Genomic DNA, 17,216 nt, shown 5'->3' on the forward strand with positions numbered 1-17,216 from the left:
GCACCTTATCACTTTTCACTGTGTCTCCTAACACTGCTTAGTAAATAGACCCTTAAATGTTAGACTCAAATTGAGGAAACGCCACATAACGGGGATCGCGGTGTGTAGACGTCCGCCCAGACGGAATCACTTGTTTACGGTTATTGACTAAGGGGTCCCTGGAAAAGATTTTCAGTGCAGCATGGAACATTGTAAAATGTTTGCCAGGGATAAACACTGCATAAAACCTTTTACAAAATGGAAGGAAATTCATCAACTGCTATAGGAAAACACATAGGAATCTCTGCCAGGTAATATCCCTAAAAATAGGGACAGTTCCCATACAAAGCTGTTTACAGACATATTCTCTAGATGCCTGAGATGTAAAGAGGCGCTCAGACCCGGCCAACAGGATCAGACGTGTGCTGCTGTAGCAGAATGGCCACTTTAAGAGCGCAGCCTGGGCTGGTAAAGGAGGGGACCACTCCTGGGTAACTGCAGTTCACACTGCACGTGCCATAACTAGCACACACACATACACACGACCAGCCGGGGATCCCTTAAGAGAGGCTGCTATTGTTTAACTGCACCTACCGAGCCCTGAGAGTCTGGCGACTGGCTGTAGGGGTGATGGAACACATTGCCGAACACACGTCCAACGAGTAACCCTTTTGCTGCCAGAATTCTCTCACTATACTCCGCTGCTGAACGTGCTGTGATACAGACAGATCAGGCTCCATGCCGTTTATAGAAGGGCATATAAAAGACAATACTTTTACATAAAGGAATGAATAAAAAGAAAGATTACCCTGTTTTTTTGTTTTGGGGGGGAGGGTTTATCAATGAGCTAAAAGTTTAATTTCGGGTGAGAGTGCAAATTAGCATTTCTCCTAAAAAAAAATAGTTGATTTGGTAGAACAGGCAATGGGAGAGCAAATATACTTATCACAGGGCGAGCTTCTGGCACACCACACAAAAGGGGTCCCCAACTTCTGACAACTGTAATGTATTGCACGTGTCTATGTATCACTGTCACTTGTTCCATCTTTCTGACTTTTCTCCCTACACTTCACGGTGCCTTGGACACGACAAAAATCCTCTCACAGCGTCATATTAAAGAGGCAACGCAAATGAACGACTCCATCTAATGTCGCGACTGATGCAGCCGGAAAAAGCAATACTTGTAGCAAAAGCTGCAGGAAGACGTGACAATAAACTCCGTTTACTTGAAGGTGCAAAAGCCTCAACGTCGTCAAGATGGCGTGGGGCGATCTCTAAGCGACCACTCTGCTGTGTGAGCATACACTGACAACTGAGAATCCTGTTCTTTTCCCTTCTTAATCCAGCCTGCAAGGTCAGGGCCGCAACAGAGACACTGGGATCATTGTACAGGGGACAAGATAAGGAGCCTATGCATTGTATGATGAAAGCCTGTGTGATATCCGCTGCACAGAAGCATATATGGGCTGTTGTCATTATACAACCGCTTGTTTGGAACAGAATGACGACCACCAGAGATCTGACTTTATACAATCAGAAGTAAGTCACATACAGCAAAGCTGGTCACCTTACATTCGCGTTTACATGGGACGCTGTATATAGCAGCCTGGGCTTAGCGTGTGGCAGGAAGCACCCAGCTGCACGGCCTCATCACACGTACCGTATCACGCTAGGACCACTGCAGCTCTCCTACGTGTGCCATGTGCAAACTTTCTCTACACCCAAAGCGCCTGTCTGCCGGAGTTCCTGCCATGAAAGCGCACTGTTGTCGTAACGCTATTAGCACCCACTAGAACAGTGTAAAAGTCTGTGCCTCTCACTAGTGCTGTCTCTGTATATAACACGGCTGCTTCTTACCATCTTTTCCCAAAATTAGGAGACGCCTACTGGCTAGACCAGGGTTGTACACACCATGAACTAAAAAACGTTTTGTACTTGTGCATAACTTTAAATAATGACTCTCCATTTACAAAAAAGAAAGAAATATGTGTAAGGAGATATATTCCGGGTAGGATCTATTATACAGCATGCCTACATGCAGTAATATCTACCTTACACGTATAACTACAGTACACCATTACAAAACACTTAAGCTGCATACACACACACAACGATGTTAGTAACCAACGATTTTAGTGAACGATTTTCCTTTGAAAAAGTCAACGAAAATCGTTCACTAAAAATCGTTGGTTACTAAAAATTACTGAACGATTTACGATTTTTTAATCATGCATACAGTGAATGGAAATCGTGTGTTGGACAGTCAGAATGGACGATGAACTACAAACGTGAACGTGCATGAACGATAATCGTTCACCTTAAAAAGATGAACGATTTTATAAACAATTTAATGATAACAACGTCGTTATAGTTAAATTGTTCAAAAAATCGTTGTGTGTATACGCACCTTTAGGGGTAAATTTACTAAAGTGAGAGTTTTTAGAAGTGGAGTTGTTGCCCATAGCAACCAATCAGATTCTAGCTATTATCTTCTAGAAGGTGCTAGATAAATGTTAAGTCGAATCTGATTGGTTGCTATGGGCAACATCTCCACTGCTAAAAACGCTCACTTTAGTAAATACACCCCTTAGTCCCAGTGCCATAAACATGTAACACCACAATTTCCTATTCTGTTCACTTCCTTTAAAAACCATCAATTCTTCCACATTTAGGCCCTCATTCAGAGGCGGTCGGAGGATGCAAGCGGTCGCTCAGAAACTGGGCGGCCGCTTGCATCCTGACCGCCCGCCTCTGTTTCGGTCGTTAGGCTGTGGGTTTACACCCACAGCTCTAATGACCGCTAGGGTGATGTTCGCGATGGTCTATGACCATCGCGACCATCGGGGCTTACGACGAGACCCTAGGGTAGGGTCTCACTTGTCGTAAGCCCCTGGAGAGCTTCTCCCATGGGAACGCCCTCAGTTTGGGCTGCCACCCCCCCCGGCCCGCCTTCCAAATGGGGCGAGCTGTCAATCAACATCGACAGCTCGCCCCCTTTGGAAAGAGACCCGCTACGACCGGCGCTGTCGGTCGTAGCGGGTCTCACGAAGGAGCCGGCTCCCTCGTGCGCATGCGCACTGGACAAACATCGAGGCGGCTGTGCGGTCGTAGACCGTACGGCCGCCTCTGAATGAAGCCCTTAGGCTCTGAAATGCCCATCTGCAACCTGTCCTAAATACATTGCTCTATATAAGCGCAACGGAATGTGCTGCGCTATATAAGAAACTGCTAATGAATAAATATCTATATCTTGATTCCGGCTGTGCCTTTCAGCATTGACTTTCTATGACACAAAGCTGCCTTCTGGACACAGCGATATACAATGCAGAGAGCACAGTGGAGCTCAGAAGAAAAATCAACATATTTAGTAAAAAATAAAAAATTCTGGAGGGTATTTGCTAACAAATAAATTGCAGCCATCTGAGACATAACCCCCTTTATAGGGCAAACAGGACACCACAAAATACAGCTAATCATGATTATCATTAAAGGAGAGCACTTAGTAACATCTTACAGAGGGGTCTATTTACTAAGCTTTGGATGGAGAGAAAATACCAGCCAATCAGCTCCTAACTGCCACGTGACAAGCCGTTTTTGCAAAATGACAGGAGCTGGTTGGTTGGTACTTCATCACGATCCAAGGCTTAGTAACTATACCCCGTAGTGGAAAACCTTTTTAAGCAACCAACATACTGTAATGATAAAAGCAGTCTGCCAGGGCTCATGGGCTGAGCATAAATAAAAAACTCTCTAGGTGTTGGACAAGATGAGTCCACAGCCTCAAACTTAACCAGTTTACTCTCAGCCTACAGACAGTGACACTGGGAGCACTGGGGAACTGGTAGTTGATGGGGTAGAGTGTTAGTGTTGCAAGTGTGGGAGTGAAAAAGTAGCATAGAGAAGGTATATTTCCCTTTACTGTTATTGGGAGGATCTCCATTACCTTCCTCTTGTATCGGTGGATGTCCCCGATAGAGTTGGTTAAGCTGTTGGGCCCCAGTAACATCCGTGTGCTGCGGGGCCACTCGGCGCTGACCAGGTGATGTTCCCCCATCAGGATTTTCCTGACGTTGTCAGCTCCCGTCACCCTGATCAGCGGGCGGCCCAGCAAGTGGGTCTTGAAAACATTCCCATATTTCTCTCTCCGGGATGACTGGAAACCTGAACCCTGCGGGAGAAAACAGAGGAATTACAGGTCATCGGGAGAGAAGCAAAAAAATAACAAGGAGCAAAAACTAGAAGAGCAGAGACAGACCGCCCAGCAAGCGTATATGACGTCAGTTTCTATACAGAAGAGAGACGTCGCATTCCATCAGTCGCCAGGTGACCTCAGCCTGCAAGCGTTGGGGGACAGTGATACATAGGGGGAATAATAATGGCAGTGTGTTTTGCCGTGATGTTAGAAGTAATAACACTTAAATCGGTAACTTTTGCCTGCTAAGGCTCCACATTGAAGGCAGCCAGTTTGTGGGCTGGACCAAACCTCAACTCATCGATTCACTAGGGACAAGCGATATCCTCAGCCCACCAGAAATGGCTGCCTCCTTGTGTAGCTGATGGGTCCAAGCGTCAGTATTCAAGGAAAATCTGATTCAGTCAGAAGACAGCAGAATCTGGTATAAAAAGGCCATTGGTTGTGGTACCCAGAGCAGGTGCTCAGATGCTGTCTCCTTTCTAGGTCAGGTTAGTGCCATCTCCACCACAGCATACATCCAAACCAAACACCCCCCTCGCTGGGAGTCCCACATTACTGATCAGGCAGGACTATGGGCCATTGCACACGGTCCTTGTACGAGTTGCGAGGCCTCCTCCACTCTGTACAGGTGATACCCTCTGCTATTACTTATACAAGTCCAACTATGGCTTTATGCTAAGCGTTCAATGATTGCCACAGACCTGCAAATCCCAGGGGAAGGCCTCGCTCTAAAAGACAGATATTCCCCTTACATATGTCCCACTTCCATTCTTAACAGCTAAAAGAGTATCAGCGCCTATAGAGCCGGATATTGTATAGATTCTAAGCTTGCCCATAGACTGTAAGCTTGCGAGCAGGGCCCTCATACCTCTATGTCTGTCTGTTATTACCCAGTCTTATTCTATTACGGTTTGTTCCCACTTGTACAGCGCAACACAATATGCAGGCGCTATATAAGTACCTTATGATAAATATACAGCACCTATAGAGCCAGATGCTTCCTATGGACGTTGGGAGAATAGTTATTAGAGATGCCCCTAGAGGGCACCGTAGAGCTGTCCATAAAGTATGAAGCCGGTCAGGCTGCTGGATCTACAGACACACACGGGGTCTGAGGCTGTCATTGGGCTCCTCAGCGGCTGAGATCTGAGGAGGATTTCAGTTCAATTAACCCATTGTTTGTTGTGTAGTCTGCTCACTGCGGTAATGTCACCTCTGCAGTAACTGCAAACATATTCACCCTCCAGAAGGGAATATTAGGACATAGTACTAATCACTACTACACCCCACACTTGTTTATAAAGTAGGCATCTCTCCAGGTCAGTAAGCATGGGATAAATGACAAAGCTGCAGAATGATTATGCAGCGAATGATACATTATGTGTAACTAAAACTGCCTAAAAGGGAACTTAATCAATTCTTTAAGCTACAATGTATTTTTATGTGACACAAGAAAGTGACTATACATTATATTACAGGTCATTTTAGGTTGAAAATTCTGAGCTGTTGGGAGGAGGGGGGAGGCGTAAAGGCATTAATCTAAAATTTCTGAATTACCAATCCAAGGGGTCTATGTACTAAGCAGTGTTAGGAGACAGAGTGTAAAGTGATAAGGTGCCAGCCAATCAGCTCCCAACTGTCATTTTTCAAACAGCCTGTGAGATGACATTTGGGAGCTGATTGGCTGGTACCTTATCACTTTACAATCTGTCTCCTAACACTGCTTAGTAAATAGACCCCCACGTGTCCTAATTGAGTAGCTACTAGTTGAATGCCAGCAATGCCAGTCTGAGTACAACTGGACTAAAGTTTTGTAAAGAATTATCATCATTCTTAAACAATATTTTTTTCCCCCCTATTTTAAGCTGAATGGCGAGCAGTGTTTGGCGCTTCGCTGGCAATGACAATCTACCAGATTCCTGCGCAGAAGATATCTGCAGATTACAAAGCAGGGCAGAGCTTGTTGGTTGCTTAAAACTTTGGAAAGAGTTTTCTGGAGCTCTTAGAACTGTGTCCCCCTCCCCCCGCCCGTGCATTAGATTTTATTTTTTATTTCACCTTGATAAATATCTATTTCTAAAGCTGCAATAGCTGCATTGCATTCAGGGCGACATTTCCCTGCCAGGGAGGGCCAGGGATTCCAGAAGCAGGGGATGTGGCACTACGGTGCCCGGGCATGATGACTGCGTTCAGTGCAACCTGCCAGCTGGCCCCAAGCACACAGAGAGAGGATGGTGTAATTACTGTAGGTGTTTGGCTACACAGGGTCGCGACATGGAGAAACAGATGTGTCTACTTCAGCAGACTGGCAGGCGGAGTAGTGAAAGGTGCATTGTCTGGGGTCACAGACAGAGCTACAGTGAGGGTGTAAAAGGTCACTGAGGAGCAAAGCAAATTATTACAAGTTTTCCCTCTATAGCGAATGCAGGTTTCTGCCTCAATTAGCATCCCGGGGACTCTTACAGCTGCGGAAACATGGACTACGGCTTTGAAAAACGTGCGCAGGGAGGGCGGCGACTCTTTGCAGGCACTGTGAGAAAACTTAGGCCTGAAATGATGGAAAAATGTCCATTCCAGGCTGCGGCTATGAGACCTGTCCCAGCACATCTACTGCGTCACTAAGTACACAAACAAATGGGGACGGCCGCAGGTAAACACTTTTCCTGCCAGCACAAGGGATGTCTGTACCGCGTGGCACGAGTCTCAATCAGGGTTTGAAAGGCAATTCGCACAAAGGAGCTTATTTACTAACAAGCTGCAAATGTGCGGCAGCCGTCAGGAACAAACCATGCTCTAAGGGTAACGCCATATAGCATGTGATGGTCACTCCACCCCCCCATTGCCATATCCAACTATAAGGCGGGAACCCCCGGAATGCAGTGGATGTCACGCCGCCATCACACATAACCGATGACCCTTAGGTTTCCATACAGACCGCTCAGCGAGAAGATTGAGAGCCGCAACAAACTACAACTCAATCTAAAAACGTTATTCTTCCGAGTTTCTTGCTTCCATTATATAATTCCTCATATTCTAGTGCTCTATGTACATTGAGGATGGCGGTACCGAGGAACAACTTAAAAACTGGCCAGTTTCAGCGCCATAAAACCGTGCGCGGTTATGCTCGTTTCTCATCACAAGGGCCCTGAAGACTCCAGACAAGAGTGAAAAGCAGAGTTCAGACTTTGCGCTCAGGGCCTGATTCAGACCCGGTCGCAAGGCTGCGTTCGCATGTTTGCAATCTGAGCACGCATATGAATCGCAGTGCGTGAACCGGCCACTGCGATATGGAATCGACCGCAGCGAGCACGCAGAGGCTACATACAGTGATTGACAGGAAGTGACTGTTTGACGGTGTTGATGGGGGGGGCAGAAAACCACAGGCGTGCCAGGGCGTCTAGACGCCGTTTCAGGGGCGTGCATAATTAGGCCCCAGCGACGTCATACGCATCCTAACGTCTAGTTACACACACAAACATTAGCAATGTCTGCGGTAGGGTCAGGTCAACCACAACTTGGGCGTGTGGGTCCGATGGTTGCCGATGTTACCGATGTTTTCGCTGTCTTGCAAGAATGTAAGTGAAGGGAAGTGGGCGACTTTATGTAGTGGTAGGGGTCTAATTATTGTGCTGCGGTTACATTGCGTACGCGGTAATTAGCATATTTTTGCATCGATAAGCTGCGTGCGAACGCAGCCCCTTGCGACTGAGTCTGAAGCAAATATCAGCGGTGGGGAGGTTCATGTATGTACCCTGTGCCAGCAGCTGAACTCACGGGCAAAGGTATTGGAGGTGTGCTGGTAACACCGGGGTCAGGAATCGGTGGCTGTGTACAGGGCTACCATCAGACATTGTGGGGCCCAGTATACATGTAACAGACAAGGCCCCCCTTATCCTCATCCACCCCGGCCTGTTGGACGCATAGTTCCACTACACCCTGGCGCCCAGAGAAAGCACATGCTACAGTATGATGTCTCTTAAACGCTAAAGAAGAGAAAAACCACTGGGGACAAACCATCCCCACAGGGGCTCAGTCTGTGTGGTTCTTGCAAATAAGTTTTTCCTACCAAGAACACAACTCAAGTTTTCTGTGTAATATCACAAAACTAACTTGCGCCTTATCGCCTGCACCCAGAGGAGATCCCGCAAAAACAACACTACACAGATAAACTGGTGCAGAAAATGTGATTTTGTTGGGTAAGTGATTTAAAAAAAAAAAGGATCGGGATCTACACTGAGAATAACTGCAAGCTCTGTGGGTCAGCCATGCTGGCCTCTGTTTTACATCTTTACACCCAACGCAAACACATGCAAACAAATCAGAGTTACTACCATATAAATACCTAGGTAAAGCGTCTATGTGGCATGAAGCAAGAGAGAAAAAATACTCCCATGTCCCTGGGCAAACAGAACTGTGCTTGTGAATTTTCAAAGTTCAGGTGACTGTGTTTCTGATCTACGTAAATATAATTAAGGTCGTTTTTGTGCCATTAATAAAGAGATATTTGTACAACATTTCCACTGCAGTACAAAGACCACCTTTATGTGGCAGGAGCTGCGACTGGAGTCCAATTTATACAAAAATTTGTATTTTTAGCCTGGAACTGTTTTTGGATGGAGCCTGTGGAAAAAGGAATACCCTTTCTCGGACCCCTGAAAAATAAAAAGATAAATTTCACTTTACAAATATATTTTTATTTCTCTGTTGTTGCTTTTTTTTTTGGAACACAGAATTTGTGCTACCCTGCCGGAAATATAACAGATTGGTTGGATCTCTACCATATTTCATGCTTAAGAGGGAATCCTTTTAAATCCCATTTACTACAGCGCCACCTAGGGGAGATATATTTGGGGGAAAAAATGGAATTGTATATGGCAACATTGTAAAGGGAATGCTGCAATGATAGAGAACAATGAAAACTGACAACATAGAAACAGAATTAAAACTGAACTTGGAAAACAAATGTATTATATATATATTTCAATTAAAAAAGTTTCTTCTTGCTGTGTGTAGGTTGCAATATTCTTGCCTGTCGACCCAAAGATTCAGTTACTGACTAAATAAGCCCTACAGACCCCAATAGTAATGATGAAGGTGACACCTGCTGGACACTAAGAATATTGCAGCTCCAACCAACACGATATTGATTAGTGTCTGCGCAGAGCCTTATCGATCAGGTAACTGTCAATAATGAGGGTCCCAGATAGTGTATCCAGCAGGGGGGGCCCAACAAAGAATGACATTTCTGAAAAGTTGACTCTGTCCTGTAAAAGTAACAGATCAGAAAACTGATAATAAATTAAAAATATCATTATCTGAGCCCAGGGAAAGTGCTGTTACACCGTCACTGCTGGACCTCATGGAATGAATGCTGGCATCAATTGGGGAAATTGCAAATCACAAACCATGGGGACCATAGCTTGGGACCTGCACCCATGCTAGATTAGCAGCAGAGAAGCTCTATTCCAGGGTCTGGGGGAGCGGCAGACCCCAATCTATGGGATGCAGCAGCACTCTCTGTATGATGACATCATGGGGAAATGGGTTACAGCAGCACTCTGTATGATGACATCATATGGAGATGGGTTACAGCAGCACTCTGTATGATGACATATGGGGGGTCACAGCAGCACTCTGTATGATGACATATGAAGGGGTTACAGCAGCACTCTGTATGATGACATATGAAGGGGTTACAGCAGCACTCTGTATGATGACATCATATGGAGATGGGTTACAGCAGCACTCTGTATGATGACATATGGGGGGGTCACAGCAGCACTCTGTATGATGACATATGAAGGGGTTACAGCAGCACTCTCTAGGATGACATCATATGGAGATGGGTTACAGCAGCACTCTGTATGATGACATGGAGGGGTTACAGCAGCACTCTGTATGATGATATCATATGGAGAAGTTACAGCAGCACTCTAGGATGACATCATATGGAGATGGGTTATAGCAGCACTCTCTAGGATGACATCATATGGAGAGTTACAGCAGCACTCTCTAGGATGACATCATATGGAGATGGGTTACAGCAGCACTCTCTAGGATGACATCATATGGAGATGGGTTACAGCGGCACTCTCTAGGATGACATCATATGGAGAAGTTACAGCAGCACTCTGTATGATGATATCATATGGAGAAGTTACAGCAGCACTCTAGGATGACATCATATGGAGAAGTTACAGCAGCACTCTCTAGGATGACATCATATGGAGATGGGTTACAGCAGCACTCTGTATGATGATATCATATGGAGAAGTTACAGCAGCACTCTAGGATGACATCATATGGAGAGTTACAGCAGCACTCTCTAGGATGACATGACATGGAGATGGGTTACAGCAGCACTCTCTATGATGACATCACATGGAGAAGTTACAGCAGCACTCTCTAGGATGACATGACATGGAGATGGGTTACAGCAGCACTCTCTATGATGACATCACATGGAGAAGTTACAGCAGCACTCTCTAGGATGATATGACATGGAGATGGGTTACAGCAGCACTCTCTATGATGACATCACATGGAGATGGGTTACAGCAGCACTCTCTATGATGACATGACATGGAGATGGGTTACAGCAGCACTCTGTATGATGATATCACATGGAGATGGGTTACAGCAGCACTCTATGATGACATCACATGGAGATGGGTTACAGCAGCACTCTGTATGATGATATCACATGGAGATGGGTTACAGCAGAACTCTCTATGATGACATCACATGGAGATGGGTACAGCAGCACTCTATGATGACATCACATGGAGATGGGTTACAGCAGCACTCTCTATGATGACATCACATGGAGATGGGTTACAGCAGCACTCTGTATTATGACATATGGAGGGGTTACAGCAGCACTCTCTATGATGACATCACATGGAGATGGGTTACAGCAGCACTCTGTATGACGACATCACATGGAGATGGGTTACAGCAGCACTCTCTATGATGACATCACATGGAGATGGGTTACAGCAGCACTCTGTATGATGACATCACATGGAGATGGGTTACAGCAGCACTCTGTATGGTGACATCACATGGAGATGGGTTACAGCAGCACTCTGTATGATGACATCACATGGAGATGGGTTACAGCAGCACTCTGTATGATGACATCACATGGAGATGGGTTACAGCAGCACTCTGTATGATGACATCACATGGAGATGGGTTACAGCAGCACTCTCTATGATGACATCACATGGAGATGGGTTACAGCAGCACTCTCTATGATGACATCACATGGAGATGGGTTACAGCAGCACTCTGTATGATGACATCACATGGAGATGGGTTACAGCAGCACTCTGTATGATGACATCACATGGAGATGGGTTACAGCAGCACTCTGTATGGTGATATCATGGGGCAGAACAGGCTGCTACACCCCACAGTATGGAGGTCACACAGGCTAAGGCAATATTCCAGGCAACGCTTCATCCTCCGGGGACCAGAGCAGGACATTCACCCAACAGGGTGCAGAGTCCGGAAAGAGCCTTCCTGTTATAGAGAAATGTGCCACCTGTGCCCTGACCCAGACAGGGGCAATGTGACCCCCGAGCTGGGCATCGGGAAGGCTCAGAGGATTGGGGAAGGTATTACATAGGGGAGCAGGAACCACAAAACATCGTGAGCCATATTGAATGGGAGTAACCCCTGTGCCCGGAATGCCACACCCGGAGAGGTGCTGACGTCCCCCAGAGGTTGTTACATTGCTGCGCTGGTGACTGACCCTCAGTTACACTACATGTAAGGCTAAGCCCACTCCTCACTGTGCTGCCAGGGGAGAAGGGGTTAACTTGCAATGGAAGTAGGTGGGGGCGGGGTCCTCGGTGGGGACATTCCCCAAAGCTCACCGTATTATATTATTGCTGTATTAGTGTTATTACTGTAATATTATTACTGCTGCCCCTGCGGTTATCATGACTATTATTATTGTAGTATTGTGATGATGAATGTACTATTGGCACTGCCCCTGTGCCATGACCGGGCAGCATGTGTATAACCCTGTGGCTATAGAGAAGGGGATGGAGGAATCCCGGGCGGTACATCCACTGGCCGCAAAGATCCACAACATGCTCAGGCAAAAGTGACAGCTTGCTTATGTGATTGTGAGCTCTTCGGGCCAGGGAGGGCAATGCGTTTCCCAGTATAGCGTATATACTTTACTATATGTATGTATATATAGATAGATAGATAGATAGATAGATAGATAGATAGATATCATTTAGAAGATTCCACAGCGCACACAGGGACTATACTTCTTACCCCCATACACCTACTCCGGGGCAATGCCTCACTGATCCCTACTCTCCTTCCCAACACAGCCCCTTATACCTTTTCACTCTGACACTGTGCCCAGCTGCATGCCATGAGGGATCCCCCAGGCTGGCATTACACATACCATGGCACAGTCATCACATCTATGGGACACAGCGTGGTACAATGCATCTGGGACCTGTCTACCCCGCAATTTTGGAGATGAGCCTGAGCAGGTATCCCCGAATTCACTCTATCGCCAATTATACCATGATAGATAGAGAGAGAGAGAGAGAGAGAGAGAGAGAGAGAGAGAGAGAGAGATGAGAGAGAGAGATGAGAGAGAGAGAGAGATGAGAGAGAGAGAGAGAGAGAGAGATGAGAGACAGAGAGAGATGAGAGAGAGAGACAGAGAGAGAGAGATGAGAGAGAGACAGAGAGAGAGAGAGAGAGAGAGAGATGAGAGAGAGAGAGAGAATGAGAGACAGAGAGAGAGAGATGAGAGACAGAGAGAGAGAGATGAGAGAGATAGAGAGAGAGAGATGACAGAGAGAGAGAGAGACAGAGAGAGAGAGACAGAGAGAGATGAGAGAGACAGAGAGAGAGATGAGAGAGGGAGAGAGACAGAGAGAGAGAGATGAGACAGAGAGAGATGAGATAGAGAGAGAGAGAGAAAGAGAGAGAGAGATGACAGAGAGAAAGAGAGAGAGAGATGACAGAGAGAAAGAGAGATGAGATGAGATAGAGATGAGAGAGCAATCAGAGAGAGAGAGAGATGAGATGAGATAGAGATGAGAGAGCAATCAGAGAGAGAGAGAGAGAGAGAAATGAGAGAGAGATATGAGATAGAAAGAGAGAGAGAGAGAGATTAGAGAGAGAGAGCAATTAGAGAGAGAGAGATGAGAGAGAGAAATTAGAGAGAGAGAGATGAGAGAGAGATGAGAGAGAGAAATTAGAGAGAGATATGAGAGAGAGAGAGAGAGAGATTAGAGAGAGAGAGAGATTAGAGAGAGAGAGAGATTAGAGAGAGAGAGAGATATGAGAGAGAGAAATTAGAGAGAGAGAGAGAGAGAGATATGAGAGAGAGAGAGATTAGAGAGAGAGAGAGAGAGAGATTAGAGAGAGAGAGAGAGAGAGAGAGAGAGAGATGAGAGAGAGAAATTAGAGAGAGAGAGAGAGAAATTAGAGAGAGAGAGAGAGAGAGATATGAGAGAGAGAGATTAGAGAGAGAGAGATGAGAGAGAGAAATTAGAGAGAGATGAGAGAGAAATTAGAGAGAGAGAGATGAGAGAGAGAGAGAGAGAGAGAGAGAGAGAGAGATATGAGATAGATAGATAGATAGATAGATAGAGAGAGAGAGATATGAGATAGAGAGAGATGAGAGAGAGAGAGATATGAGATAGAGAGAGAGAGAGATGAGATAGACAGATAGGACAGACAGACATATATGTTAGTAGAGCACAGAGTAGATGAGCTGGGACCGGGAACACCTGTTATTTATAAATAAGGATATATATTTACTCCCTAGTACAGTAGCACGTGGCTCATTCATAGATACACAGGACTCAGACACTGCACAGCTTACACAGGTAACAGTGTAATACACAGACTGAGGAGTAACAGTGGATACACAGTATAATAGTGTCACCAGTGATAGTGGATACACAGTATAATAGTGTCACCAGTGATAGTGGATACACAGTATAATAGTGTCACCAGTGATAGTGGATACACAGCATAATAGTGTCACCAGTTATAAGTGATACAGAGTATAAAAAGTGTCACCAGTAATAAATGATACACAGTATAAAAGTGTCAACAGTTATAGTGGATACACAGTATTACAGTGTCACCAGTGATAAGGAAAACACAGTATAAAAGTGTCACCAGTAATAAGTGATACACAGTATAAAAGTGTCACCAGTAATTAGTGATACACAGTATAATAGTGTCACCAGTAATAAGTGATACACAGTATAATAGTGTCACCAGTAATAAGTGATACACAGTATAAAAGTGTCACCAGTAATAAGTGATACACAGTATAATAGTGTCACCAGTGATAGTGGATACACTGTATAATAGTGTCACCAGTGATAGTGGATACACAGTATTACAGTGTCACCAGTGATAGTGGATACACAGTATTACAGTGTCACCAGTGATAGTGGATACACAGTATAAAAGTGTCAACAGTTATAGTGGATGCACAGCATAATAGTGTCACCAGTAATAAGTGATACACAGTATAATAGTGTCACCAGTGATAATATATACACAGTATAATAGTGTCACCAGTGATAAGGGATACACAATATAATAGTGTCACCAGTGATAATATATACACAGTATAATAGTGTCACCAGTGATAATATATACACAGTATAATAGTGTCACCAGTGATAAGGGATACACAATATAATAGTGTCACCAGAGTTAATATGACACCGTAATAGAGGACCGGCATTAGTGGCACAGTACACAGGTAACTACTGTCCTCATTTAAAGACAGTACATTGTATAATACTGTTCATCAGATAGTATACAGAGTAATAGAGTAATCAGTGACACTAAAAAGTAAAATTAAGTATTACACGGAGTAATAATATCAGGGACAGTAAGGGTAATAGCGTTAATAATATCAAAGACAGTGCAGACAGTAAGGGTAATAGTGTTACATGGGGTAATATCAGGGGCAGTGCAGACAGTAAGGTAATAATGCTACATGGGGTAATATCAGGGGTAGTGCAGACAGTAAGGTAATAACGCTACATGGGGTAATATCAGGCGCAGTACTGACAATAAGAGTAATAGTGTTACATGGGGAATATAAAGGACAGTGCAGACAGTAAGGTAATAGTGTTACATGGGGTAATATCAGGGGTAGTGCAGACAGTAAGGTAATGCTACATGGGGTAATATCAGGGGCAGTGCAGACAGTAAGGTAATAACGCTACATGGGGTAATATCAGGCGCAGTACTGACAATAAGAGTAATAGTGTTACATGGGGAAATATAAAGGACAGTGCAGACAGTAAGGGCAATAGTGTTACATGGGGTAATATCCGGGACAGTACAGACTATAAGGGCAATAGTGTTACATGGGGTAATATCCGGGACAGTACAGACTATAAGGGTAATAGTGTTACATGGGGTAATATCAGGGACAGTGCAGACTATAAGGGCAATAGTGTTACATGGGGTAATATCCGGGACAGTACAGACTATAGGGGCAATAGTGTTACATGGGGTAATATCCGGGACAGTACAGACTATAGGGGCAATAGTGTTACATGGGGTAATATCCGGGACAGTACAGACTATAGGGGCAATAGTGTTACATGGGGTAATATCCGGGACAGTACAGACTATAAGGGCAATAGTGTTACATGGGGTAATATCAGGGACAGTACAGACTATAAGGGCAATAGTGTTACATGGGGTAATATCAGGGACAGTGCAGACTATAAGGGTAATATCAGGGACAGTGGAGACTATAAGGGCAATAGTGTTACATGGGGTAATATCAGGGACAGTACAGACTATAAGGGCAATAGTGTTACATGGGGTAATATCAGGGACAGTGCAGACTATAAGGGTAATATCAGGGACAGTGGAGACTATAAGGGCAATAGTGTTACATGGGGTAATATCCGGGACAGTACAGACTATAAGGGTAATAGTGTTACATGGAGTAATATCAGGGACAGTACAGACTATAAGGGCAATAGTGTTACATGGGGTAATATCAGGGACAGTACAGACTATAAGGGCAATAGTGTTACATGGGGTAATATCAGGGAGAGTGCAGACTATAAGGATAATATCAGGGACAGTGCAGACTATAAGGGTAATAGTGTTACATGGGGTAATATCCGGGACAGTACAGACTATAAGGGTAATAGTGTTACATGGGGTAATATCAGGGACAGTACAGACTATAAGGGCAATAGTGTTACATGGGGTAATATCAGGGACAGTACAGACTATAAGGGCAATAGTGTTACATGGGGTAATACCAGGGGAGTGCAGACATTAAAGATGATAATATTACACGGGGTAATAATACTAGATGCAGTGGATACAGTAGGGGTATTAGTGTCACAAGGGGTAATATTAAGACCAGATATAGTGGACATAGTGGAGTAGCAGTAGATACAGGGGGGTAATAATCAGAGTACAGTTGGGTAACAGTGCAGACAGTGGGGTGATAATAATAATAATGATAATAATAATTTGGCACGTACCTGCAGGATCCAGTGGAAGGTCTCCCCTACCAGGGGGAATCCCATGGAGCCCTTGGGGATAGGCAGCTTGCAGCTCTTGTCCCGGGTGGCCGCCCAGCGGAGCTGCCACAGCTGCTGGGACACGGCGAGGAGCAGGGCCACGGACACCAGGCAGGCGGCGAGGGTGGCCAGGGCAGAGAGCAGGTCAAAGCTGGGGAACAGCATGGTGAGCGGGGAGGAGAGAGCCGGAGCTCAGCAGCAGCAGCAGCAGCACCTGGGGAGGGAGAGCAGGAACATCTCTGTACTCCAGGTCTGTACACACCAGTGCAGCCAGGACCGGCCGCTGCTGCCCCTTATATACAGGCGGGGAGGCTGAGGCGGGCAGGAGGCCAGGTACTGGCTGCTACTCCCCCCACTCACTGTGCACGGGCGGCTGCTGCTCTTACTGCTGGAGGCGGGGTGCTGCTGGGAGCCCGGCCGGAGACGGCTGCTCACACTACTACTGCTGTCACCTATGTGCGTGTACTCAC

At 45.4% G+C, this 17,216-nt stretch overlaps 1 protein-coding gene across 1 annotated transcript in view; it reads right to left on the minus strand.

Annotated features, from left to right (window-relative positions):
• Positions 1 to 16,998, minus strand: part of CYP26B1 (cytochrome P450 family 26 subfamily B member 1) — a 33,524-nt gene extending 16,526 nt beyond the window's left edge. The window contains exons 1-2 of the mRNA XM_088458479.1: positions 16,708 to 16,998; positions 3,923 to 4,147 (exon numbers count right to left, since the gene is read on the minus strand). Coding sequence (XP_088314605.1) covers positions 3,923 to 4,147; positions 16,708 to 16,911 — 429 coding nt within the window. The 5' untranslated portion in view covers positions 16,912 to 16,998. The remainder of the gene's footprint in view (positions 1 to 3,922; positions 4,148 to 16,707) is intronic.
• Positions 16,999 to 17,216: the final 218 nt, after the last annotated feature.

The sequence above is a fragment of the Taudactylus pleione genome, unplaced genomic scaffold (genome assembly GCF_031769625.1).
Source record: "Taudactylus pleione unplaced genomic scaffold, aTauple2 ptg000837l, whole genome shotgun sequence".
NCBI lineage: Eukaryota > Metazoa > Chordata > Amphibia > Anura > Myobatrachidae > Taudactylus > Taudactylus pleione.